The sequence below is a fragment of the Gopherus evgoodei genome, chromosome 13, assembly GCF_007399415.2.
Source record: "Gopherus evgoodei ecotype Sinaloan lineage chromosome 13, rGopEvg1_v1.p, whole genome shotgun sequence".
NCBI lineage: Eukaryota > Metazoa > Chordata > Testudines > Testudinidae > Gopherus > Gopherus evgoodei.
The window spans coordinates 29,042,633-29,069,100 of record NC_044334.1 but is presented as its reverse complement, the minus strand read 5'-3'; the positions used below and the strand labels follow the sequence as shown (position 1 = coordinate 29,069,100).

At 60.2% G+C, this 26,468-nt stretch overlaps 2 protein-coding genes across 2 annotated transcripts; both read left to right on the top strand.

Annotated features, from left to right (window-relative positions):
• Positions 1-1,407: 1,407 nt before the first annotated feature.
• ISG15 (ISG15 ubiquitin like modifier) lies at positions 1,408-4,181 on the top strand. Its single transcript, XM_030582704.1, has 2 exons — positions 1,408-1,522; positions 2,747-4,181. Exons 1-2 carry the CDS (start codon positions 1,520-1,522, stop codon positions 3,215-3,217), a joined length of 474 nt encoding a protein of 157 aa, XP_030438564.1. The 5' UTR covers positions 1,408-1,519; the 3' UTR covers positions 3,218-4,181.
• A 6,954-nt stretch (positions 4,182-11,135) lies between these two features.
• Positions 11,136-24,757, top strand: P2RX2 (purinergic receptor P2X 2). The gene is made up of 12 exons (XM_030582978.1): positions 11,136-11,194; positions 15,192-15,327; positions 17,067-17,138; positions 17,761-17,836; positions 17,980-18,076; positions 18,496-18,576; positions 21,073-21,211; positions 22,394-22,524; positions 23,056-23,146; positions 23,682-23,747; positions 23,825-23,902; positions 24,391-24,757. Exons 1-12 carry the CDS (start codon positions 11,151-11,153, stop codon positions 24,706-24,708), a joined length of 1,329 nt encoding a protein of 442 aa, XP_030438838.1. The 5' UTR covers positions 11,136-11,150; the 3' UTR covers positions 24,709-24,757.
• The last annotated feature ends 1,711 nt before the right edge of the window (positions 24,758-26,468 follow it).

Below are 26,468 nucleotides of genomic sequence, written 5' to 3'. Positions count from 1 at the left end.
ACCCACTGTCCCATACAGGCCACTGCTGCAGCGCCTCTCCCTGACCCACACTGCTTCCCACACCGCCCCAAGGCATGCACTGCTCCCTGACCCATCATGCTCCCCATACCGCCCCCTGGCACACACCCTCCCTGACCCACACCGCCCCATGGCATGTGCTGCTCCCTGACCCACCCTCCTCCCTACACCGCTCCATAGCACACACCCTCCCTGACCCACACTGCTCCCCACATCGCCCTTTGGCACACACCCTCCCTGACTCAGACTGCTCCCCACATCTCCCCATGGCATGCACCGCTCCCTGCCCCGCACTACTCCCCACACACCCCCATGGCACAAGCCCTCCTTGACCCACACTGCTTCCCACACTGCCCCATGGCACACGCCCTCCCTCAACCACCGTGCTCCCCACACTGCCCCATGGCACACGCCCTCCCTGACCCACACCACCCAATGGCACACACCCTTCCTGACCCACCCTGCTCCTCACACCGCTCCATGGCACATGCCCTCCCTGACCCACACTGTTCCCCACACCACCCCAAGGCACATGCCACTCACTGACCCACACTGCTCCCACACTGCCCCATGGCACACACCCTCCCTGACTCACACTGCTCCCCACATTGCTCCACGGCATGCACTGCTCCATGACCCACCCTGCTCCCCACACTGTCCCGTGGCACATGCCCTCCCTGACTCACTCTGCTCCCCACACTCCACACCACCCCATTGGCTCACGCTGCTTCCCGACCCACACTGCTCCCCACACTGGCCCCTGAAGCAGGAGGGATTATGTCCCTTATTAAACTGCCAGATGGTGTCCCATCTAATGGAACTGAGATGTTCTCATCATCCCTGGACTGACCAAGCCCCTCCTAAGCCTGGCTGTGCTGCCAGCTGTCTGCTGTCTTGTGGCAGGGAATTCCACGGGTTAACGGGGCCGTGTTAAAACAAAACACCCCCAGGGGTTTTCCCCTGTTAGTATTTGTAACATCGTTATGGCTGATTAAAGACAGAGCCAACTCCTCCCGCGGACACGGGGCGGGGTGCATGGGGGTCGGGGGGGGGGCACACTGGCACCCCGATTTATTTTCTTTTCTAAAGTAGCGATGCAGCCAGCTCCGAAATGTGGATCCGGGTCTGGATCACGCCCCAGAGGGCCAGTTTATGGCCCCGGCCCAAATGCGGGTGTGGGTCCCTGGCCCCCCCTGTGACAGCCTGGGGCTGGGTTCGCTTCCCCGGGGTGACGTGCGGGGCCGTGCAGCTCCGGGGCCGGGTCCCTTCCCCCATCGCTTCCCAGTTTCATTTCCCGGCGGCGGAGGAGCTGGGGGGGCGGAGAAGGAAACCGAAACTCAGCGGCCGAGGCTGGTTTTGATTCTCGGTGCGGGGCGGCCCCGGGTGACGCGGCGGCGGCGGCCGGGTTATAAATCAGGAGCCGGCGGCGGAGCCGGGCAGAGCAAGTCGGGCTCGAACTCGGGACGCTGCGGAGCCAGGGAGACCCCGGCAGGCTGCGGACATGGTGAGGCGCGTCCCGGGGGTCGCTCTGCACGTTCCTGGTCCGCGGGAGGGCAGCGGGCAGCTCGGGACCGGATCCCCCCCCGGGGGTCTCCTGTTCGCTGGGGCCCCATCCCTCCTGGGTTTGGGGGGGCCAGAGCGCGGGGCGGGGTACAGCCCCCCGCGCCCAGCCGGTAGCTGGGGAGGGACCGATCGGCACTTCCCGGGGTCCCTTGGCACAGGAAAGGCAGCTGCCGCCTGTATTTACCGCCCCCTCCCAGCCCCGGTCTCCTCTAAGCTGCCCCTTTCTTAGCGACCCGCCAGCCCTTGGGCAGCCCCCTGAGCGCGAGGGGGGGCGAGCAGCAGCAGCAGCCGGGGCGCCCCTCGTCCCGGGGCAGCCCCCTGAGCGCGAGGGGGGGCGCGCAGCAGCACCAGCGGGGGCGCCCCTCGCCCCGGGGCAGCCCCCTGAGCGCGAGGGGGGGCGAGCAGCAGCAGCCGCCTGGGCACCCCTCGCCCCGGGGCAGCCCCCTGAGCAAGAGGGGGGCGCGCAGCAGCACCAGCGGGGGCGCCCCTCGCTCCGGGGCAGCCCCCTGAGCAAGAGGGGGGGCGAGCAGCAGCAGCAGCCGGGGCGCCCCTCGCCCCGGGGCAGCCCCCTGAGCAAGAGGGGGGCGCGCAGCAGCACCAGCGGGGGCGCTCCTCGTCCCGGGGCAGTCCCCTGAGCGCGAGGGGGGGCGTGCAGCAGGCGCCTGGGCGCCTCTCGCCCTGGGGCAGCCCCCTGAGCGGGAGAGGGGGGGCACAGCAGCCTGGGCCCCCTCGCCCTGGGGCAGCCTCTGAGTGCCGGCTAGTGCACCCCAACCAAGACTGGGCTCCGAGGGGTCAGACCAGCCGGCCCAGTGAGCAGCCTCATCCCTTGACCGCCCTTCTGGGGGGGGCTGGGTTTGGGCCTCCTTTAGCCCCATGAAAAGGGATCTGGTGAGCGTTCACTGAGCCCTCATGCGCTGGCACGGATGCTGGTGCGGTGGGTGTGATCACAGCCGTGCTGACTGGGACACATTTCCCTGCATGTTGCACTGGGGTAATGTCTGCACCTGGTGCCAGGCGTTGGAGGGGTGTATAGGGGCATGACGGGATATGGGGACCGTAGCAAGCCCCAACCTGCTTCCCTCCCGGGGCTCTGAGTCCATGTGGGATGGGCGCCTGGGCTCCCACTGCCAGGGGGTCTGACCGCTCTGGGCCCTCTCCTCCCCAGGCCCTGTGGCTCAGCGTGAAACTGCTCACTGGCGAGATGCACAGCTTGGAGGTCACCAGCATGATGACCGTCTCGGCTTTCAAGGCCAAGATTGCCAAGCAGACAGGGGTGTCCCCATACCAGCAGAAGCTGGCCTGCCAGAATGGGGCCTACGTGGAGCTGCGCGATGACTCCCGGCTCTCCGACTACCAGCTCAAGACAGGAGACGTCGTCCTGCTGGTGGTAAAGAACGAGGAGCCCATCACCATCTTCGTGAAGAACGACAAAGGCAGGACCAGCACCTACACCGTCCTCCCCTCCGACGGGGTCACCCAGTTCAAGGGGCGGGTCCAGCAGCAGGAGAACATCCAGGCGGAGCAGTTCTGGCTCAACTTTGAGGGGAAACCGCTCGAGGACGGCCACAAGCTGGGAGACTACAACATCGCTCCCCACTGCACCATCTTCCTGCACCTGCGTCTGCGGGGGGGCTGAGCCCCGGGGCCTGGCCTTCCTGACTTTCCTGCTCCTTTCCTCTTTTCCTAGATAGACCTTAGTGTCCCAAACATCGTATGCCAGCTTTGGACTCTCGGATGTGAAGCTGTGACCAGCTCCAGCACTGGCTGGGATGGGGGGTGATGCAGAAAACTGGGAGAGGGTCTCAGGGAGAGTGAGCATCACCCTGACGCTGGGTTGCCCACAGCACTCGCACCCCATTGTGCACATGGTCACCAGCTTCTCATCCATCCGTGCATCCCATTCCAGTGCAGCATGGCCCCGCTGTGCCAGGCTGTGTGGCTGACCTGGGCTGTGCAGAGTGACTCTGTTCATTCAAGGGGGCACAGTGGGGCCGGGCTCCTTACAACATGGTGGAAATCTCTCCCGTAGGAGGCTTGCTCAGTTAGCTCCTCCATGTGAATGAGACCCCCTGCCCACCCATGCCATGTGTCTAGCGAGTTGTTTCCTTGCTATAGGGGTTTGCTGTGGTTCCCCGGCAGTGCTGGGGGTGAGGGTGTGCTTTCAGCAGGAGGTAACCCTAGCGGAATAGCACACTGGCCACTCCCTTTGTCACCGATTGAATTCAGGTGTGAAGCCTGGATGCCAACATCACAAGAAGATCCAGCACAACCCCCTGCTCCCGCTCTTCAGGGGCTGTGAAGCTGCTTCCTGTGATGTCACATTGGGGGTGGGGCTTGAGTTAGCCTGCCCCATAGCAAGTATTAAGGCTGTAATGACCACTGGGGGTAGTGGTCTGTGAAGAAACAAAGGAATGGGCCTGATTAGTCTCTGGCTTTGGCAGTAAGGATTTCGGTCTCTTTTGTGACATGACAGTATTTGCATTTTCCGAACGGTGATTGATGGATTCAGCCTGTGACTGTGTTGCACTCGACGGTACTTTGCTATGTAAATGCGGGAGAATGATGTAATAGGATCAATAAACAGGTTTCCTCAAATCCTGCCCTGCTCCTGAGTCCTGTCCTGTCCTGTCTCTGAAGACTCTGATCTATGCTGGTAAACCCTTCCAGGTGATCTGCCCCTGTGCACCGAGCCAAGCTCTTACCCCTATGCTCCCAGATACTGGCCTCACCCCCAAAGGGAAGGAGGAAACCCCCCAGCCCAGCCAGCTGTGCTGCCCTTGGATGAGAAAGAAAGGAATTGCAGCTGAGGTGTGTCATGGAGTCCCCGGGAGATGCTCTGGAACTGCTCCCCCACCAAAGCCAGTCAGGACTTTGGGGAGCCTCCTCTTCCTTGGAGCATTCAGCATATGCCCCTCTGTGCACTTCCCACAGCGAGTCCGCCCAGGCGGGGTCCTGGGGAAGCTGGAGGGTCCTGCCCCCTCCCCACTTCACACTCAGACATGACTCTCAGCCAGCCTGTAAAACCGGTTTATTTAGATGACAGGAACACAGTCCAAACCAGGTCTTGCCGGTACAGACAACAGGACCCCCCTTCGTTAGGTCCATCTGGGGTCCCAGGGAGGCCACCGTCCTGCTGGGAAGCCCAAGCCTGTCGGGGTGCCCGTCTCCATTTCCTAGCCAGCTTCAAAATGAAAACTCCCCTCAGCCTCTCATGCTCCTCCCCCAGCCTTTCTGTCCTTTGTCCAGTGTCCGGGGCAGAGGTATCACCTGGCTTCCAACTCCCCTCCTGGGGTCTCAGGTTACGTGCTCAGGTATCCTCCCTTCCCCAAGGCAGGCCGTCCCAACTCCCCTGCAACCTTCCCAGGTCAATACTCCCCAATCAGCATTCACATAACAGCAAGAACATTCCCACTTCGGCACAAGGTGTATATGAGGTTTCCAGCTCGGGTTGGATGTATTCCTGGAGGTTTCATCACATGACAGAATTTTAATTCCTGGGGACTCCAGGACAATCCTGGAGGGCTGGCAACACTACTGAAGTAGCTCTCACGGGAGCTGGCTCAGAGTTTGAACCCCAGCCCCACGCTCCTAAAGCAAGAGCTAGTGCTTAGGCCATTGGTGCCGAGCATGTAGCTTGGGGGCCCGGATCCACCCCTAGGCCTTCCCTCTGCCCCCATCAAAGCTGCTGGCCTGCGGCTAGTTCAAGTGAGCTGGCAGGAGCCACGGACGAGATAACCTATGTCACAAGCCACAGCCTCCCTCCTAGCCCCTATGCTGCCAAGACATGCCAGCCTGGGGTTGGGGGTTTAGCTGCTTTCCCCGACTGCCACTAAGCCCACTGCTCAAGGACATGGCTCCTATCCCCCACTGAGAACAGGAGCCAGAATCCCCATGGGGTGCTGTGACGTTGCACTCCGTATGTTTTATGAAAGTAAGTGTGACTATAATGTAACTGGAATATGCTTTAGGAAAAAGGTCTTTTTGTGACAGAGACCCCCTTGGGGCTGTCACCTGATGTGCTGAGTCCCTTTTCTCTGCCACTTTGGGCCTCCAGAACCCTGTCTTGTTGAGCCAGACCCAGGTCTGGTCCACACCCCCAAAACAGCAGACTTTAACCCAAAACAGCTCAGCAGGCTATGTTCTCCAACACCCAGCTCCCAGTGGGATCTAAACCCCAAATAAATCCGTTTTACTCTGTATGAAGCTTATACAAGGTAAACTCATAAATTGTCCGCCCTCTATAACACTGATAGAGAGAGATGCACAGCTGTTTGCTTCCCCAGGTATTAATCACTTCCTCTGGGTTAATTAATAAACAAAAGTGATTTTATTAAGTATAAAAGGTAGGATTCAAGTTGTTTTGAGTAATAACAGAACAAAGTAAGTTACTAAGCAAAATAAAACAAAACTTGCAAGTCTAAGCCTAATACATTACGAAACTGATTACAGATAAAATTTCACCCTCAGAGATGTTCCAATAAGCTTCATTCACAGACTGGACTCCTTCCAGTCTGGGCCCAATCCTTTCCCTGGTACAGCCCTTGTTAGTTCCAGCTCAGGTGGTAGCTAGGGGATTTCTCATGACTGGCAGCCACATTTGTTCTGTTCCACCCCCTTTTATAGCTTTGGCACAAGGCAGGAATCTTTTGTCTCTCTGGGTCCCCACCCCTCCTAAATGGAAAAGCACCAGGTTTAAGATGGATTCCAGTACCAAGTGACATGGTCACTTGTCCTGTAAGACCCCAGTCTCCATTCTTCCCCGCCTGACTCACAGGAAGGCCTGCAAGTAAACAGAGCCATTTACAACCAATCATCCTGGTCAATGGAGCCATCACGATTCCAAGCCGCCATTAATGGCTCACACTTTGCATAATGACAATAGGACTTCAGAGTTATACTTATTATTTCTAGTCACAGATCCAAGAATGATACATTCATACAAACAGGATGACCACACTCAGTAGATTATAAGCTTTGCAAGGATACCATACAAGAGACCTTTTGCATAAAGCATATTCCAGTTACATTATATTCACACTTATAAACACAGGGAGGGCAAGGTCCCAGGTGGGAAATCCCGAGGTGGGGAGAGTTAGCAAAGGGAGTGGGAAATCCCCAGGGGAGGCACTGAAGGGGGTTCCCATGGGAGAGGCTACAGGGGTGGAACTTCCCACGGGGGGAGAGACTGGGGGATCCTTGTGGGGCGGAGATGCAGGGGGAAGAATCCCAGGTGAGAGTGAGAGTGGTGGAAAGGGGGATTTTGCCCCAGCCAGAGAGTGACTGGACTGTCTGCTCGGTGTCTGGCGCTGTCTCTCCCCTGGGCAGGCAGGTGCATAGAGGCGTGAGCAATTCCCTGAGAAGTGGGAGTGTCAGGCCCTCTGTGAGCCCTGCCGGGGCTCTCTCTCCATCCTATGGCCAGCAGGGGGGCAGCTTATGTTTCCCCTTTAAAGGAGTTTGTCAATCGTGAATGAGGTGTTCCAGACAGAGCACCCCTGCTGTCACCACCTGCGCACAGCCACAGCCCCATTGAGCCCCATGCCGCCTGGCTTTACGAAAGTGCACCCTCTCCCTGCTCACTCTGGAATGCACCCTCAGAGTTCACCGCTTGGAGGCAGAGATCTGTGTCCTAAACCCTGGAAGTCAGAGGAGCTGGGCTCAATTCTTGTTTTTGTCCAAGACTTTCTGTGTATCCCCTTTGAAATAATGCCACCGCCATGCTCTTCTATAGCCCCTTTCAACACTGGAGCTCAAAACAGTCTACAAAGGGCGGTCAGTAGCATTACCTCCACTTTACAGATGGGGAAACTGAGGCACAGGGTGTGGCAGTGACTTGTCCAAGTTCATAAGCAAATCAGTGGCAGACCTGGGCAATAGAACTCACATCTCTTGTGTCTCAGCCCAGTACCTTACTCACTAGACAGCACTGTCTCCCTGAAAGGCACTTAAACTCCCCGTGGGTGTAGCTGTCAGATGGTGATGCTGCTGCTTTCCCCAGGGATGCATCTGTGTCGTGTTCCCCTCTGTGCCCAGAGCACAGGGGATGGGAGTCTGACACCAGAGCCTGGCTCTGAGACTTTCAGCTCACGGGGTCACTGGTTCAACCATGGCTGTTTGTCAAGGTAGCAGCCTTTACACTGCCCTGCCTCCCAGTGGGGTGGTGAAGATAAGAGGCTCAGTGACCATGGTGGTGATGCCCCCACTAGTAGATGAGGACGCCTTTTGCTACTGTCTCCCGTGACCTTCTCATAAGCAAAGTAGGGAACTAGAGCCTAGACGAACTGACTATAAGGTTGGTGCACAACTGGTTGGAAAACCGTACTCGGAGAACAGTTATCAATGGTTCACAATGCAGCTCGAAGGGCCTGAGTGGGATCCTACAGGGAGCTATCCTGAGCCCGGCTCTATTCAATAACTTCATCAGTGATTTGGACAATGGCATAGAGAAGTACACAGATGAAGTTTGAGGGGCTGCCAAGCTGGGATGGGTTGCAAGCTCTTTGGAGGACAGGATTAGAATGATCTGGACAAACCGGAGAAATGGTCTGAAATAAAGAGGATGAAATTCAATAGGGACAAATGCAAAGTACTTAGGAAGGCATAATCAAGCGTACAAATACAAGATGGGAACTGACTGCCTAGAAAGGAGTCCTGCAGAAAAGTATCTGGGGGTTAAAGTGGATCACAAGCTAAAGATGAGGCAACAATGTAATGCTGTTGCAAAACAAGTGAACATAATTCTGGAATATATTAGCGTCCAGGAGCGGTGTGGGGCTGGGGCAGACAGGGAGCCTGCCTTGGCCCCACTGTGCCGCCTGACTTTCAGCTGCCTAAAATCTCCCGGTTTGACTTCAGTAGCCTCTGGGAGATAGAGCCCGATTCTGGCAGACTGTCGGTGAAACGGGGAGGCTTGGCAGCCCTAAGTGCGGGGCCACAGAAGTTGCTGAGATGTGACGCTGTGCTTGGTGCCTACACAGAACCACAGACAGACGTGCAATATAAATACGGTGCGGGAGGAGCAGGTGTGAGCATGAGACCGAGAGTCAGGCCAAGGGCCCTGTAATCCTCTGGGCCAGAGGTCCCCAAACTGTGGGGTGCGCCCCCTAAGGGTGCACAGAGGAATATTCGGGGTGGGGGGCACAGCTGGGGCCCAGCCCAGGACCCATGGGGGCAGCAGAGCGAGCATCGCCCAGCTCTGCTCCTGGCCCTGGGCCCAGCTGCTGGCCCTGGTTGCCAGGACCGAGCCCAGGGCTCGGTTGCCAGCCCCACATCCTGGTCCTAGCTGCTGGCCCATGCTCGGAACCCCGACTGCTGGCCTTGGCCCCTGGCCTCCGCCCCCTCTCCCAGCTGTGGCCCCAGCCCTCTTACCTCTGTCTGTGTCCCCAGAGCTGCAGGGGAAGGGTGTGGACGGGACAATAGGGAGCATGAAGTAAAAAGTTTGGGGCCCACTGCTCTGGGCCATGAGCTGTTACCACTGGGGCCTGACCCTGGGACGATAACCCTTTACATGGCAGCCTCTGCATCGCATTAGCATCCCATTAGCCCACTTGGGAAGGTTTTGTGGGGCAGGTTGTATGAAAGACCCAACACGAACTAAAGCTTTGCAGAGACGCGTAACCCCCTCACCAGGCCTGTTACATCCCGGAGCCCTGACAACTCCGAGGGCGAATGCTACTCGCGGTGTCCCTAGAGCTCTGAAGGGGAAACACTCCTGACCTCAAGGGCCGGTTAGAGTCCAAGGCAGTAGCGACTGCTGTGACCATCTGGTCTGAGCAGCTGTATCTTGAGCTAGAGCAGATGTTTAAAAAAAAAATCTGACTTCATTTACAACTGGCCAGTGTTGGAGACTCCACCCTGATTTGGGTAAATTGTTCCACTGGTTAATTACCCTCCTGGCCCTTACAAAATGATACCTTGTTTCTAGCCTGAATTTCTCTAGCTGCAACTTCCAGCCATTGGAGCGTGTTCTGCCTTTGCCTGCAAGAGTGAAGGGCCCGCTGGTGTCGAATTCTGCCCTCCATGTAGGCACTGCTGCCTAGACAGTGATCAAATCACCCCTTAAACTTCTCTTGAGAAGCCAATAGGTTGAGCTCCTTGAGTCTGTCACTAGAAGGCAGGTTTTCCAAGCCCTTGAGCATTCTTCTGGCACTGCTCTGAACCCTCTCCACTCGATCATGAATGGTGGACTGGACTCCAGCACTGGACACAGGATTCCAGTTTGCACCAGTGTCAAATGCAGAGCTCACATAACCCTACGCGAGATTCCCGTTTATACATCCTAGGATCACATTGGCCCTTTTGCCCACGGGGAGCACTGTTCAGCTGATTATCCCCCACTGGAAGTATGCTCTGCTTTCCTAGTTTTTAGGAGTACGATGTTGCATTTGGCCGTATTAAAACAGATCTTGTTTGCTTCTGCCCAACATACCAAGCAATCCAGATTACTCATCATCAGTGACCTGTCCTCTTTGTTATTTACCACTCCGTTAGTCTGTCATCTGCAAACGTTCTCACTGATGACTTTATGCTTTCTTCCAGGCCATTGATAAAAATGTGAAATAGCGCAGGGCCAAGAGCCGATCCTGGTGGGACCCCACTAGAAACACCCCCACTCAGTGATGATTCCCTGGCTCAAATGACATTTTGAACCCTCTCATTCCGGCAGTGTTTCATCCACGTAACGTGTGGCATGCGGATTTTCTATTGTTCTAATTTCAGACTCAAAATATCTTGTGGTGCCGAATCAAATGCCTGACCGAAGTCAAAGTGTTTTACATCAGCCCTATTACCTTCACCAGCCAAACACGGATGTCATCAAAAAAGCGATCACATTAGTTTGACAGGCTCTATTTTCCATTAGCCTATGTTGAGTGCCATTAATTACCTCCCCCCTTTAATTCTTTATTAATCGAGTCCCATCACAGCTGCTCCATTATCCTTACCGGGATCAATGTCAGGCTGACAGGCCTAGACTTACCTGGGTCAGCACATGTACCCACAACACGAATTTCCTTCCCCTCCTTTTCTGGGATTGGGGATGATGGAGCAGCTTGTGTGTGTGGAGCAGGAATATCTACTCTGGCCACAAGGGGGCACCAGTGCTGCAGAGATAGGCAGCTGCGGGCACTCAGGGGCTGGATTCCTTTAGTCCAGCCCTGGTCTGGAGGGGAGGATGCCCAGCACATGCACTTCCCTCGTCAGAGAGTGGCAGGGGCTGGGTGGTGCCGCCCAGTGAGGTTCAGAGCATGAACCTGCAGACAGGGAGAGAAAGGAGATCCCAGTATAAACCAGTATAACGGCAGCTTCAGAGCGGGGAGGAGCAGTGGAGCTCCCAGTGTAAACCAGTACAGGGAGGCTGCTGCTGTAGGACTGGGACCCTCCCAGTTCTCCCAGTGTAAGGCGAGGGAGTGGAGATCCCAGTCTCAGCCCAGAGACTTCCCTAGATCCCCCCGCGGATGGAGGAGTCCCCGGCAAGGCGGCCCGGGGCCATGGGCTGCTGGCGACGCTTCTGGGAGTTCTGGAACTACGAGACCCCCAAAGTCATTGTGGTGAAGAACCGCAGCCTCGGCATCATGTACAGAGGGGTGCAGCTGCTGATCCTGCTCTACTTCATCTGGTAGGTCCCTGGCTGAGCCAGTGTGTGGGTCTGGGAGAGATGGGGTGGGGAGAGCTGAGGGGGCAGGCAGAGACACGCCAGCTTCAGCACCTGCACAGAGAGCTGAGTGGGGGGCTGGATCCTCGCTGCATTGAAGCCATTCGCTGCTTTACACCAGAGAAGGATCTGGCCCAAGGGTTGCAGTTCAACCCTTTCTTGTGCTGCTGAGTTTAGGAAGGGACGGAGTGGGGTTAGATGCAGGAGGGAGGGGACGCCAGGTTCTGTCCAGCCCCACTGCCATGAGGTCCTGCTGGCCCCACGATGGAACTGTGGGGGTCTGGGATTAGGGTGGGATTAGGACAGGGTCCTGCAGTAGTTACTTCGTTTGCTGGGTGAGCCACATAGCTGCAACCAGAGAAAAAGAGTTGGGGGTGGGGGACCAACAAGGAGTGTTTTATTCAACACAGAAGAGACAATGTAGGAGGGCAGCGTAGCTAGCCCGGCCTGGGCACATTGCTGGCCCCAGCCCTTTGCAATGTGGTTACATCTTGCATCACTTTGCACCTAACCTTTCCGACTCCGGAATACGAGAGCTGGTGAATAAAAGGCAATTATGGTTTGCAGGAGACTTGGGGGGGGGTGGGGTTAGTTTCCCTTTAGAATGTTTTGTTTTCTTCCTCTCAACGAGAATCCCAGCCTGAAACGTTTTCCATTGATCAAAACATTTCTGATAAAAATGTAGTTTTCAAAAATCATTTCTGGTAAAAAAGCAAAAACAAATTGGTTTGAGGTAAAACATGTTGCCTTTGGAAAATCAAAAACTGAGCATTGGTACCAAACAGGAAACTTTTTCCCCAAACAGTTTTTGGTTTTCATAATCCCCCACACGAAATTTCAACTCAAATAAGAACGTTCACAGGTCTCGGGTTTGGGGTTTTCTGCCAAAAAATATTGTCTGACTCTAGTAAAAATGTAGTAAAACGAATTGTTCTTTTTCCTTTTCCTTTGCTCTGCTCTGTCTGTCACACTCCAGTGCCCCCTCAATCACCTTTTTCTAGATTGTTTAATAGGCATTTTCTCCTATTTTCCTGTCTATGTTGTGGTCTCTTCCTCCCTCCTTTAACTTTCCACTCTCTTTTCATAGAATCCTAGAATCTCAGGGTTGGAAGGAACCTCAGGAGGTACCAACCCCCTGCTCTAAGCAGGACCAACCCCAACTAAATCATCCCAGCCAGGGCTTTGTCAAGCCTGACCTTAAAAACCTCTAAGGAAGGAGATTCCACCACCTCCCTAGGGAACCCATTCCAGTGCTTCACCACCCTCCTAGTGAAATAGTGTTTCCTAATATCCAACCTAGACCTCCCCCACTGCAACTTGAGACCATTACTCCTTGTTCTGTCATCTGCCACCACTGAGAACAGTCTAGATCCATCCTCTTTGGAACCCCCTTTCAGGTAGTTGAATCTCAGTTCCCTCAGCTTCTCCTCATAAGTCATGTGCCCAGCCCCCTAATAATTTTCATTGCCCTTTGCTGGACTCTCTCCAATTTGTCCACATCCCTTCTGTAATGGGGGGCCCAAAACTGGACACAGTTCTCCAGGTGTGGCCTCACCAGTACCGAATAGAGGGGAATGATCACACCCCTTGATATGCTGGCAATGCTCCTACTAATGCAGCCCAATATGCCATTGGCCTTCTTGGCAACAAGGGCACACTGCTGACTCATATCCAGCTTCTTGTCTTCTGTAATCCCAAGGTCCTTTTCTGCAGAATTGCCACTTAGCCAGTCGGTCCCCAGCCTGTAGCAGTGCATGGGAGTCTTCTGTCCTAAGTGCAGGACTCTGCCTTTGTCCTTGTTGAACCTCATCAGATTTCTTTTGGCCCAATCTTCCAATTTGTCTAGGTCACTCTGGACCCTATTCCTACCCTCAAGCGTATCTACCTCTCCCCCTAGTTTAGTGTCATCCATGAACTTGCTGAGGGTACAATTCATTCCGTCATCCAGATCATTGATAAAGATGTTGAACAAAACCAGGCCCAGGACTGACCCCTGGGGTTCTCCGCTTGATACCGCTTTCTTCTCCCCCTGTTTGTCCCGGACCCTTCCCCTCTCTCTCACCCCCCATTCCTACTCACTCTGTACTCTGCCCCCCCACTTCCCTTTTCCCCTAAAAGCTCCCCCATCCCATGTCCTCTCCTTCCCCACACCCACTCGCTCTCCTCTTTCTCACCCCCCATGTCACGCGCGCACATGCTGGAGAGTGAACTCTCCCAGCAGGGCAGTTGCACACACACTGCCCAGCTAATCCAGAAATGATTTCCTCATGGCATAATTCAGCCCATGGCCAATGCAGTTCTCGGCCTCGCTGCTGAGTCTGCTCACCAGCCCAAAGCATGGCGGGGGCGGGGAGTGTGTGACAGGGGAGCTGGAACATAGACTCCCCCACCGCCGCTCCAAGAGGGACCACCCAGCATCTGTTAGCTGGAAATAAGTCTGAATCCCGGCTGAGCGAGCCAGGATTCCTGGTGACCTGCAGGCGAAAGAGCCTTGAGACACCCCGGCCTCAAGATGCACTAACTATTACACTGCCTAGAATGACGCTTGCTGTCTAGCCAGCTAGTGAATGCAGCCAGTGGGCCAGGGCCTAAGAGAGACAAACGCACCTGCTGTTTGAGAGGTGGTAGGATCCTGTTCCTGGCTCTAGGATCAGCTTCATGCAGCGTTTCTCAGTCAGAGCCATGTGGTCCCATCTGGCCTGGGAATCTGTGAAAAGCTCCAGCCCCTGGGTCAGTCTTACCAAGCCAAACACCCTTCCTTTGTTTCCTAGTCTCTGGAAACCCAGCTGGAACCAGTATCTGCAAACCTCGCCGGGGTGGCGCCAGGCTGGAGGTGTTTAGTGTGAATCCCTGCCCTGGCCTAGTTCTTGGAGCTGTCCCTGGCCCCAAAGATCCTGCACTGGGTCTCTCTTTTCCATGCCAGGACCCCTCTGGGACCCTTTCCCAGCTAGGTGGGATCCAGCCAGCTCCCCCCGCCCCACACACACATTTAGCAATTTGGGTTGGGCAGGGTGGTTAGAAGGCTCTGATACGGGTTTGTAGTGCCCAGAGTAAGAATCCAAGGGCCAATGATTAAACACGGCCCAATCAAGCACATACGTTGTAAGGCAAAGGGGTGAGACTCGCCCGCGGCTTAGCAAGACCTGGGTTTTGTCCCTACCTGATGTGATGTTGCACTTTCACTCCCTGGGTGAGTGGCAAGGTCGGTGCAGGAGGGCTTGGTTAATAGCGAGGGTTAGGAAGGGCACAGAAGCACTACCGGCCACTAGTAAATAGCCGAGGCCAGAGCTGTGGTCTCCTGGCTTGCAGGCCGGCTCCTCGCCCAAGGCTAGCGGGTACCTCGTGAAGGGAGGGTCTCTCTGCAAAGACCAGGGATTTCACCTGCCCTGCAGCCTGCAGGCTGGGGAGACAGACCTGCCACATGCATGAGCATCACCCAGATGGATCAGCCCTGGTGGGGATGTGCGGGATCCCCCAACAGCGACAGACCTGCTCCCAGAGTCCCCAGCCACCCCGTCTCCTGGCTTCTCTCTGCCCCGTTCTCCCTCGCACGGCGTCGCTCACTTTCTAAGACCATCAGCGCGCCACACCCGTTCGTGCTCCCCAGGTCCTTTTGGCCCCCTCACTGGCTTCCACAGGCCTCCTGTCTCTGTCTGCTCCTTCCTGGTGCTCCCAGGCCCCTGAACCCGGTGGTGTGGGCTGGGATCTGTGATGGGATGGGGCTAGCTCCCAGGAGCTGCCCAGCAGGGATGCGGATAATGCAGCAGTGCAGGGAGGATGGGGGGGGTTGCAGGGGAGGGGGAGAAGCCCTTGCGTTTTGGATTTCCCAGCCATAGGGCAGGCAGAGGTGGGGGGATACGTCCCTCCCCCCACTCGCCACACCCCCGGCGGCTGAGACCCAGGTGAGAGCAGCGGGGGGGGGGAGGTGATGTATGCCCCTGATGGCTCCCCCCACCCCCAGGTACGTGTTCATCATCCAGAAGGGCTACCAGGAGAACGAGACGGGCCCCGAGAGCTCTGTGGTCACCAAGGTGAAGGGCATCAGCCGCTCGCACAGCAAGGTCTGGGATGTGGAGGAGTACGTCAAACCCGCCGAGGTGAGGCTGTGACGCTGCCCCCGTGCCCAGGCTGTGATCTGACCCCCTTCTGCGAGGCCCTGACATTCCCACCCACCCCCCGTAAGGCTGTGACACTGCCCCTCCTCCGTGCACCCTCACAAGGCTTTGGTGTGACCCCTCTCCCCTCTGGGAAGCCAAAGCACTGCCCCTCCCCCACTCCCTCCCCATGAATCCCTGACACTGCCCCTCCCCCCCCAGCCTCCGCTCCCCCCAACAGGCTGTAATAGCGCCTGTCCGATATCAGGTCCCCCTGGAAGCAACCAAACCCTGACAGCCCCCAGACAGGCAGGAGGGGGCTGCTCTGGGCACCTCGCTAACGCTGGCTGTGCCAGGGCTAATAACAGCGCGTCGCCCGCATGTGACCAGCACCCCCAGAGCCCCCACTGAGCACTGCACGAAGACAGAGCCCAGCACAGACCGTCCCTCCCTGCACCCCCCATTGCACCCCCAGAGCCCCCGCTGAGCTCTGCACGGAGCCAGAGCCCAGCACAGAGCGTCCCTCCCTGCACCCTCCATTGCACCCCCAGGGCGCCCGGTGAGCTCTGCACGGAGCCAGGGCCCAGCACAGAGTGTCCCTCCCTGCACCCCCCCCATTGCACCCCCAGAGTTCCTGCTGAGCACTGCATGGAGCCAGGGCCCAGCACAGAGTGTCCCTCCCTGCACCCCCCCATTGCACCCCCAGAGCCCCCGCTGAGCTCTGCACGGAGCCAGAGCCCAGCACAGAGTCCCTGTCCCTGCATTCCCCCCATTGCACCCCAAGGGCGCCCGCTGAGTGCTGCACGGAGCCAGGACCCAGCACAGAGCCCCTGTCCCTGCATTCCCCCCATTGCACCCCCAGAGCCCCCGCTGAGTTCTGCATGGAGCCAGAGCCCAGCACAGAGCGTCCCTCCCTGCACCCCCCCATTGCATCCCCAGAGCCCCTTCTGAGCTCTGCACAGAGACAGGACCCAGCACAGAGCGTCCCTCCCTGCACCCCCCCATTGCACTCCCAGAGCCCCCGCTGAGCTCTGCACGGAGCCAGAATCCAGCACAGAGCCCCTGTCCCTGCATTCCCCCCATTGCACCCCCAGAGCCCCCACTGAGCACTGCACGGAGCCAGAGCCCAGCACAGAGCCCCTGTCCCTGCATTCCCCCCATTGCACCCCCAGGGCACCTGCTGAGTGCTGCACGGAGCCAGGGCCCAGCACAGAGCGCCCATTCCTGCACCCCCCACTGCACCCCCAGGGCCCCTGCTCAGCGCTGCATGGAGCTGGGACCTGCACAGAGTGCCTGTCCCTGCATCCCTCCATTGCACCCCCAGGGCCCCGCTGAGCACTGCATGGAGCCAGGGCCCGGCACAGAGCCCCCCATTGCACCCTCAGGGCTCCCTGCGCTGAGCTGATCCCCGTGCGTGCGCTGACTTGCCTGCTTGCCATAGGGAGCCCAGCGAGACCCTGCGACCCCTAGAACAGTATGCCCTGGGGCCAGCCCGGTGGGGCTCCTGGACGGGAAATGGTGAAGGGACTGGCGCAGGCGGGGGGCAGGATTTACGGGCCCTCCCCTCTTGGGAATATGGAGAGGCAGCTGGCTGCTCTTTCGCTGGCTGAGGCCGGCCAGGCGGATGCACTCCAGTGATCTCACTCACTCCATCGCCAGCCGGGCACCCAGTGAGGGCTGGGGGGGAAACGGGGGTGGGGGGCTCCATGGGAAACGTCTCTCTCTCCCTGTCGGCTCTGCAGGGTGGCAGCGTGTTCAGCATCCTCACCCGGGTGGAAGTCACCCACTCCCAGACTCTGGAGAGCTGCCCCGAGGTGAGGGAGGCAGCAGGGGCTGGGTGGAGGGCAAGGCACAGCCCGGGGGTTGGGGATGGAGGCAGGGGGCCTGGCTGGCTGGGGGCATTGAAATGATGTGAGGAAGGAGGCTGGGGATGGAGGACTGGGCGTGTTTTGAGCTGGCCCGTGGCAGCCCCAGACCCACACTCCTGCCCAGCCCTGCCCAGCCAGCTGGCTGTGTGCGCCTGCAGCCTCCGGCCCGGGGTGATTGATAAGCAGGAGCACAGCGGCTGGTGGGTACCTAGGCAGCCCCATGCTGGGAGCGGGAGCAACGCCAGTTGCAGGGGATGGGAGCTGCAGTGTGTCCTGGACCCAGAACTTGGCCTCTCTGGCTCCCGGCGTCCTGCTCGGCTCTGCCCCATTTCCACACCTGGGTCTAGGCTGAGCTCACTCAGCTCCCGGCTGCTGAGTGCAGGGGGCAGAAGTCACTCAACAAGAGTGGCATTCCAGGATGCAGGGGGTGGCTGGGGGGGTGAGAGGGAGAGTGCTGGGTAGGGGGACTGGCTCGATCCCATCGCTCCCCTCCCCAGCTCTGCCCTCTTTGCAGGGTCCCAGGGGTCCCTCCCCTCTCCTGGTGACACCTTGGTTTCTGCCCCTGCAGAGCCTGGAGGTCCCGCACTCCGCCTGCAGCTCTGACAGCGACTGTGTGGCTGGGGAGATGGACATGCTGGGGAATGGTGAGTGAGCAGTGCCAGGATGGCAGCATGGGCACGGGCCAGCACCAGCCGGAAACTGGCATTCAGCTGCCCCAGGGCCGGGGGGGGGCGGGGCCTGCCACCCCCAGGGGATGCACTCTCAGGCCATCTGTCTGTCCCCACAGGAGAGAGGACGGGGCGCTGCGTTCCCTATTACAATGGGTCGGGGAAGACCTGTGAGGTCACCGCCTGGTGTCCAGTGGAAGACGGATGGACGGTCAGGTAGAGAGGGGCCGCTGGGAGTGCAGGGGGATGTTCATGGCCCCTGGGAAGGAGGCACAGCTGGGAGAGCCTCACCCTTCTGCCCTGGGATGCCACCCAGCCCTCACCCCAGCACCCAGCTCCAGTGGGACACCCCAGAGGGAGACGGAGCTGGGCAGGGAGGGGATGCTAGGTTGGGGGGAGGCAGGACCCCCCCTTCTCATCAGGGGTGGGTTAGCACCAGGAAAGGGAGGTGTCAGCAGTGGGGGAGACGCAGCACCCTCACGGTGGAGCAGGATCCCCACGTGCTTTGGGGCGATGCGGTTTTGGCTAGGGGTGGGGGGCCATCACTTGTGGGGGTGGGGAGGACGATGTCCTGGGCTCGGGGGAGGAGGAATTCCCTGCCCAGGGAAGGGCTGACATGTTTCTGCCCTCGCCAGCGAGTCCCTGGGGAAGATGGCCGCGCAGTTCACCATCCTGATCAAGAACAACATCCACTTCCCCCGCTTCGGATTCTCCAAGTATGGCTCAGCAAGTCTCACACCAGCCGCCCCGTCGGGGCCAGTCAGGAGCAGAGCCGGGGCGGGGAGGAGGGAGCGAGAGCACTGGCACATGGGCACCGGGGGGTGGGGGAAACACTGCCTGGGGGCTGTTCTGGGTGTGTGGTTTGTGTCAGCAGCTGGCTGAAGGATGCGTTTGGCCATTGCTGCCATTGTGGGTGGGCCGGGGCACCACAGACCAGCACACACTGGAGATGAGGCTGTAGACCAGGGGTGGGCCAAGGGCCACATCGGAGTGGGGAAATTGTATGCAGGGCCGGGGCAGGGGGTTGGGGTGCAGAGGGAGTGCGGGGTGTGGGAGGGGGTGCAATGTGCAGGAAGGGGCTCATGGCAAGGGCTTGGGACAGAGGAGGGATGAGGAGTGTATGAGGAGGCTCAGGGAAGGGGGTAGGGGTGCAGGAGGGGTGCAGGGTGTGGCAGGGGGCTCAGGGAAGGGGGTTGGAGTGCAGGGTGTGGCAGGAGGCTCAGGCCAGGGGGTTGAGATGCAGGAGGAGTGTGAGGTGCAGGCAGGGGGCTCAGGGCAAGGGGTTGGGGTGCAGGAGGGGTGTGGGGTGTACGAGGGAGTTCAGGGCAGGGAGTTGGGGTGCAGAGTGTATGAGGGGCTCAGGACAGGGAGTTGGGGTGCAGGAGGGGTGTGGGGTGCGGCAGGGGGCTCAGAACAGGGGGTTGAGATGCAGGAGGGGTACGGGGTGCAGCAGGGGGCTCAAGGCAGGGGGTTGGGGTGCAGGATGTGGGCTGTACGAGGGGGCTCAGGACAGGGAGTTGGGGTGCGAGTTGCAGGCAGGGGGCTTAGGGCAGGGAGTTAGGGGATGGGATGCAGGAGGGATTCGGGCTCCATGGTGGCAGCCGCACGCACCAGGGCCAGGGAAGGCTCCCCGCCTGCCTGCTCTGTCCCCGCCCCACGCTGTGCCGCTCCAGGAAGCGCTGCGGCCCCTGGGGGAGGACGGGGCACAGGCCTCCACGCGCTGTCCTTGCCGCACCTCCAGATACCTCCCCCGAAGTTCCCCATTCCCGGCCAATGGGAGCTGTGGGGGGCGATGGCTGGAGGCGAGGGCAACGCACACAGAGCCTTCCCCCTCCCCGGCCTGGGGGCCGCTTCTGAGAGCGGTGTGGGGCCTGCAGTGCCATGGGGGACAATCCTGCGGCCTGGATCCAAAGCCCTGAGGGGCCAGATCCGGCCCGTGGGCCGTAGTTTGCCCACCCCTGCTGCAGAGCATGGCTGTGGGTCTGTGCAGGGCTGGCTCCAGGCACCAGCGAAGGAAGCAGGTGCTTGGGGCGGCCAATACAAAGGGGTGCACTCTGGCCGCTATTGGGGCTACATGTCCAGGTCTTCGGCAGGAATTCGGCGGTGTGTCCCTCGGTCCCTCTCTGAGCTGCCACCAAAGAATGGAGCAGCGCAACCGATCAGCTTGGGGCCCTGGGTCGTGTGTGCATGGGGGGGGTGTGTGTGAGTGTGTGTGCACATGGCTCTGTGTCTGTCTGTTTGTGCACCTGCACGGGGGTGTATTTTAGGGTTGCCAGGAGGCCGGTTAGTGCCCGCAATGTCCAGTCGAAAAGGGAACCTGGCAGCGTCCGGTCAGCACAGCTGACTGGATGCTAAAAGTCCGGTTACCCGCAGCATGAGCAGCAGCTGAGGGTGGAGCCTGGAGGAGCCGCTCTCTGCTCAGCTGCTGAGTGAGAGAACCCGGCTCCAGCCTCTCCGGCAGGGAGGTAGCTGTGGGTGCTGGCGATGGGGGGTGGGGAACCCTGTTCACCCCCTGCCTCCCTATGCCACGTCAGCTCCTCCCAGCCTGGCTCTGCAGACAGCAGGTGAGTCCTGGGAGAGGGGGGAGTGAGCAAGGGAGGAAGGAGGGGGAGGAGTGAGTGGGGGTGGGGCCTCAGGGGTAGAGCTGGGGCAGGGGCGGGGCTTCAGGGGAAGAGGTGGGGCATGGGCGGGGCCTCAGGAGTAGAGGTGGGGCAGAGGCAGGGCCATGGGGGAAGAGGGGCGGGGCGGGGCCACAGGGGAAAAGGTGGAACAGGGGCAGGGCCACGGGGGAAGGGGCGGGGCCACGGGCAAGAGATGGGGCAGGGGCAGGGCCTCAAGGGAAGGGGCGGGGCCTCAGGGGAAGAGGTGGGGCAGGGGAAGGGCCTCGGAGGAAGAGGGGGCAGGGGCGAGGCCACGGGGGAAGAGGGCAGGGCTGGGCCATGGGGGGAGAGGTGGGGCAGGGGCAGGGGCCACGGGGAAGAGATGGGGCAGGGGCAGGGCCTCGGAGGAAGAGGGGGCAGGGGCGAGGCCACGGGGGAAGAGGTGGGGCAGGGGCAGGGCAAGGGTGTTTGGTTTTCAGCGATTAGAAAGTTGGCAACCCCAGTGTGTTTGGGCATGTGCACGGGGATTGGCAGCTGTGGGCCCCACGGGGTCTGGGTTTGTTCACGCACGTGGGGGTGAGGCACTCAGCAGCTCTCGGCATGTCTCCTCAGAGGGAACGTGAAGGGCGAGAAGAGCGGCTACCTCAAAGGCTGCACCTTCAACGAGACCACTGACCTGTACTGCCCCATCTTCCGCCTGGGCTCCATTGTGGAGCAGGCAGGAGAGAACTTCACCACGCTGGCCGAACGGGTAGGCTGTGCAGGGAGGGGAGACCCTCGCCTGGCGACAGGGGACGGGCTCTGGCTGGGAGTGCGGAGAGGGGGGGACCCTCGCCCGGTGACGGGGGATGGGCTCTGGCCGGGTGTGCGGAGAGGGGGGACCCTCGCCCGGCGACAGGGGATGGGCTCTGGCTGGGAGTGCGGAGAGGGGGGACCCTCGCCCGGCGATGGGGGACGGGCTCTGGCCGGGTGTGCGGGGAGGGGGTACCCTTGCCCGGTGATGGGGGATGGGCTCTGGCCCGGTGTGCGGGGAGGAGGGACCCTCGCCCGGCGATGGGGGACGGGCCCTGGCATGGTGTGCGGAGAGGGGGGACCCTCGCCCGGCGACAGGGGATGGGCTCTGGCTGGGAGTGCGGAGAAGGGGGACCCTTGCCCGGCGACGGGGGACGGGCTCTGGCCAGGTGTGGCTGCTGCTGGGTTCTCTCGGGCATGTGGAAGGCTCCGGTTCAGGCCCATCCTGCTGCCGATCTTGCCTCCTGCACGGGGGGCGTTGAGGGTCAAGGGCACTCGAGCCGGTGCCGTGACAGGGAGCTCCTGGCACGCCAGAGACCCCCCGTGCCGAGCTGCTGGGACTCCGTCAGACAGACAGCGCAGGCCTGTAGGCAGCTCCGTGCCGAGCCCAGCATGTCACTCAATCCAGCTGAACGCCCTGCGCCCAACACTGCCTGGGTGCCTGTGGGGAGCACCAGCTGCTGCAGGAGGGCCTGGCAAGTGAATGCCCTTTGGACCACTGGCCATTCTCTGCCACTCCCCAAAGCCTTGCACCATCCTGGCCTTTCTTCTCGGGTGTCCCCTACTGGGCAGAGGTCAGCTGCTGGGTCCCCTCTGATGCCAGAGCCACACGCCCCCCTGGGCCCAAATAGCCAGCTCCTTCACGCTTCCCTCGTGCCAGCACCAGTCTGCCGGACGCTGGGCTGAGCTAGGCTGGCAGGCAGCTCCCGGAGCCCGGGGGGCCCTGCACGGCGAGCAGGAGGGAAAGCGTCTGGCTGGATGGGCAGCAGGGCAATACGGGGAGCAGAGAGGGGAGCTCTGAGACGCAAGGCGGTCTGGTGGGGGGCAATGAGCTGGAAGTGAGGACCCCAGGTGCTGCCCAGGGCAGCTTGAGGTCCTGCTAAAGCTGTGTTGGTCCTGCCCTGCTCTCTGTCTGCTGCAGGGCGGTGTTATCGGGGTGATCATAAACTGGAACTGTAACCTGGACCTGCCCGACTCCGCGTGCAACCCCAGCTACTCCTTCCGCCGGCTGGATCCCAAGAGCATTCAGGTCTCTTCTGGCTACAACTACAGGTGACCTGTCCCCCCAATCCTCTGGGGCGGTGACCCCTAAGGCCCTGTGTCACGGAGTGTGGGGGAGTCAGGACCCTGCACCCCTCTTCCTGGGATTCACCGTAACTCTCAGCCAGCCAGTAAAACAGAAGGTTTATTGGACAGTAGCAACGCAGTCTAAAACAGAGCTTGTAGGTACAGCCAGAACCCCTCAGGCAAGTCCTTCTGGGGGGTTCAGGGAGCTTAGCTCCCAGCTTGGGGTTCCCTGCTTTGCACCACCCAGCCCCCAACTCCCGAAACCCAAACTCCTCCAGCCCCTCCTCTCCTCAGGTCAGTTTCCCGCGGGTGTCACTTCTCCCAGCCTCCTCCTGGCTCAGGTTACAGCTCAGCTGGCTTCCTTCAAGGCAAGTCCCCCAACCCCACTGTAACTCCCCTTCAACATTCCAGGTCATATGTGCCCCCCTCCCTGCTCCATCACACCCTGCAACCCCCCTGCTCTCGGGCCTGGCTGCTCCGCTCTGACTGCCCCTCATCCCACTCTCTCCTGCCCAGGTTCGCCAAATATTACAGCTGCAATGGGACGAACACGCGGAGCCTGATCAAGGCCTATGGGATCCGCATCGACGTTATTGTGCATGGCCAGGTGGGAAGAGGGGTGAGGCCTAGGGGAAGGGACACAGCAGGGGTGGGGTCTGGGGTAAGGAGTGGGGCAGGGGTGAGGCCTGGGGGAGGGGACACAGCAGGGGTGGGGTCTGGGGTAAAGAGTGAGGAAGGGGTGAGGCCTGGGGGAAAGGTCACAGCAGGGCTGGGGTCTGGGGTAAGGAGTGGGGCAGGGATGAGGCCTGGGGGAAGGGACACAGCTGGGTGGGGTCTGGGGTAAAGAGTGAGGAAGGGGTGAGGCCTGGGGGAAAGGTCACAGCAGGACTGGGTCTGGGGTAAGGAGTGGGGCAGGGATGAAGCCTGGGGGAAGGGACACAGCTGGGTGGGGTCTGGGGTAAGGAGTGGGGCAGGGGTGGAGTCTGGGGGGACAAGATGGGGCAGGGCCCGGGGGAAGGGACGGGGTAGGGGAGGTTCTGGGTTTTTATATTCTATATGACAAAGTTGGCAACCCTTAGCCCCGGGGAGCGGGTGGCAGGAGGTGAGGAGGGCGGTGCTGACCGCTCTGTTTTTCTGCCTAGGCAGGGAAGTTCAGCCTGATCCCCACCATCATTAACCTGGCCACGGCGCTGACCTCAGTGGGAGTGGTGAGTATGTGCTCGCTGTGCCCGGGATGCTTGGCACGGGCTCCCTCAGGCACTAATCCCGCTCTCCTGCTCCCCAGGGCTCCTTCCTCTGCGACTGGATCTTACTGACCTTCCTGAACAAGAACAATGCGTACAGCGCCCGGAAATTCGATCAGGTACCAGCCCAGCCCCGCACGATGACCCTGCCCTGCTCCTGCCAGGGTGCTCCCTCCCTCGGGCCGGGGGCTGCCCCCATCCACGGGCACAGGGGGAGAGGTTAAGCGACTCACCATGTCACACAGCAAGGCAGGGCAGAGCAGGGAATAGGACCCAGAAGTCCCAACACTCTGCTCTCACCACTAGACTCCACTGCCTGCGCTGTGACTGGGCATTTCCAGGCTTGAGAGCAGTGAGGGAGTGCCCCGGGGCACCTCTCCCCACTCCCGAATTAAAGCCCAGCAGAGATCCTTCCCGTGCAGCACGAGAGACCCCCCACGGGGACCCCCGCTACCAGGGGAGGCAGGAGTGAGAGTGTGGAACTAGCTCCGGAGATCCCGGAGATGGGGCCCATGAGCCCTGCCTGGCAGGGATGGCTGGTGCCCTGCCTGCCCCAGCCCCCTCATGCTGCAGCTGCTGTCACACATTGTGTTTCTGCCCATCACAGATGCAGCCACTTGGCACCTCAAGAGCCAGTGCCCAGAGACCAGGCCGGATAGGCTCTCCCTGCCCCTGCTGGCTCTGGGCATTCCTTGCGGGAGCCGGGCACTGCAGCCTGCCTGATGATCCACCTCACGGGCCTTCCCCTGGTCATTCTCCACGCCCTGGGCGCTGGGGTGGGGCCGTGGAGCGAGGCCCAGGCACTAACTGCCCCATCTCTCCTCTGTCTGGCCAGGACAGGACCCCGGCCCCAGGCTGCAGCGGTAACGCCTGCACCACCCAGGCCTCCTCGCCGGCCAGCCCCCAGGGCCTCGGCCAGCACTGAGCTGCCTCTGCCCCCTACCTGCTGCTGTGGCTGGACTGGAGAGTGGGGAGCCCCTGGTGGGGGCACACTGCCAGTGGGCAGGCTGAGTGCGGCTGCCCCAGTACTGACTGAAGGGGTGAGGACCAGGAGACCCCTGGCCCAGCAGAGTTCCCAGAGAGCCTCAGCTTCTTTGCGACTCTGCAGAGCTTGGGGCGAGTGAGCCCCGGCCCAGACAGGCCCCCAGCGCTAAGCTGAACAGCTGCACAGGCACCCTGGAACCTTGTACAGATCCCAGGGCAGGGCCAAATCCCCATGGGGGCAGCATGGGACAGGTACCTGCCCCGTTCTACACCCCCTGCTCTCCTGGCACCAGCCCCTCCTGCAATGAACGTGCCCAATGGGCTGTGATGTGGCGACAGGTTGGCCCCAGGAGCCCAGCCGCAGAAAGGCTGATCTGTGCAGGCCGCAGCTGCCTCCCGGGGCCCAGCCGGCTCGTTAACTCACACTGACCCGGGAGTCACTTGGGTCGCTGGGTGCCATGAGCTGAGGGAGCACATCGGTACTGGCCTCTCCCGGGGCATCATCTCTTCCCTGCTACTCTCCCCCTAAGGGAGCCCCCCTGCCCCGCCCCGCCCCAGGCTCCTCTTTCTCCACAGCTGCTCCCCGCATCTCCCCTGCTGTGCTGGAGCCTGCTCACTCCATGGAATTGAGGCTGTAAAACCTGCTAGCACTTTCCCATGAGCCACCCACAAACCCAGCCGTGCCCACTCACAGCCACTCATCCTTCTGGCTGGCTTTGAGCAGCAGCCGCTGAGTGAGCAGTACTGACATTTGAATCGTCGTCTTTAGGTTTCAGAGGTAACGCACCATTGAGATGACCTCTGAGAGCTGCTGTTTCAGGCTCCCTGCAGACTCCGGCAGAGCTCACAGCATCAGTGACACTTGGGTCATAGTCTGAAGGGTTTTGTTACAATAGTAAGGGCTAGAGATTTAATTTTAATGCTCAGGGATTGGGGGGAGGGAGTCAGGTTTTTGGGGCCCAGCTTGAGACCCCTCATTTTCCAGGAAGTGCAGAGCCCCTGTCCTGTGTAAAAGTGCTCAGGCTGAGCACCTGAAAATGGAGATGCCCCCAAATCCAAAGGTGAATTTACAGTAAAACATGGGGACCCCAGTGACAGGGGGCCCCAGGGGCGGGCAGCTGTGGGGGGCAGATGCTTGGTCCTGCTGGCTCCTGTGGCTCCTGCTGCAGGCTCCACACCCACCGGCAGCCAAGGTCCCCCATCCCACCGCCTCTTCTCCGCCTCCTTCCCTGAGCTCGCAGTGTGCTGACTCCTCCCCCCTCCCTCTGCCCCCCAGTGCTTCCCCTGCCATCAAACAGCTGTTTGCCAGTGCTCAGGTCACTCCGGGAGGGGGAGGAGCAGGGCTGCAGCGTGCTCAGGGGCAGGGCCTTGGGGAAGGGGAATCAGGCCAGGGCGGAGCAAAGGCGGGGCCCCCGCACTCCCTTACACATACCTCCCCAGCCCCCTGCCATGAGCTGCTTGGGGTAGGGGGCTGGGAGCACCCCCACGACCCCCATGCCCCGTGCCATAATGGGCAAGCATGTAGCTGCCAGAATCCTGAGCTCCTCCAGAGAGAGGTGCCAGGCAGGACGGCGCAGCCCCCATGTGGCCCGTATCCGGAGAGATGAGGGAGGGCAGAGCCCACATGACCGGACCCCAGGCAGCTGGGTGGGTTTCTAGCATGGTGATGCCTGGGCATGGGAGTCGGGGGCGCAGATCCTG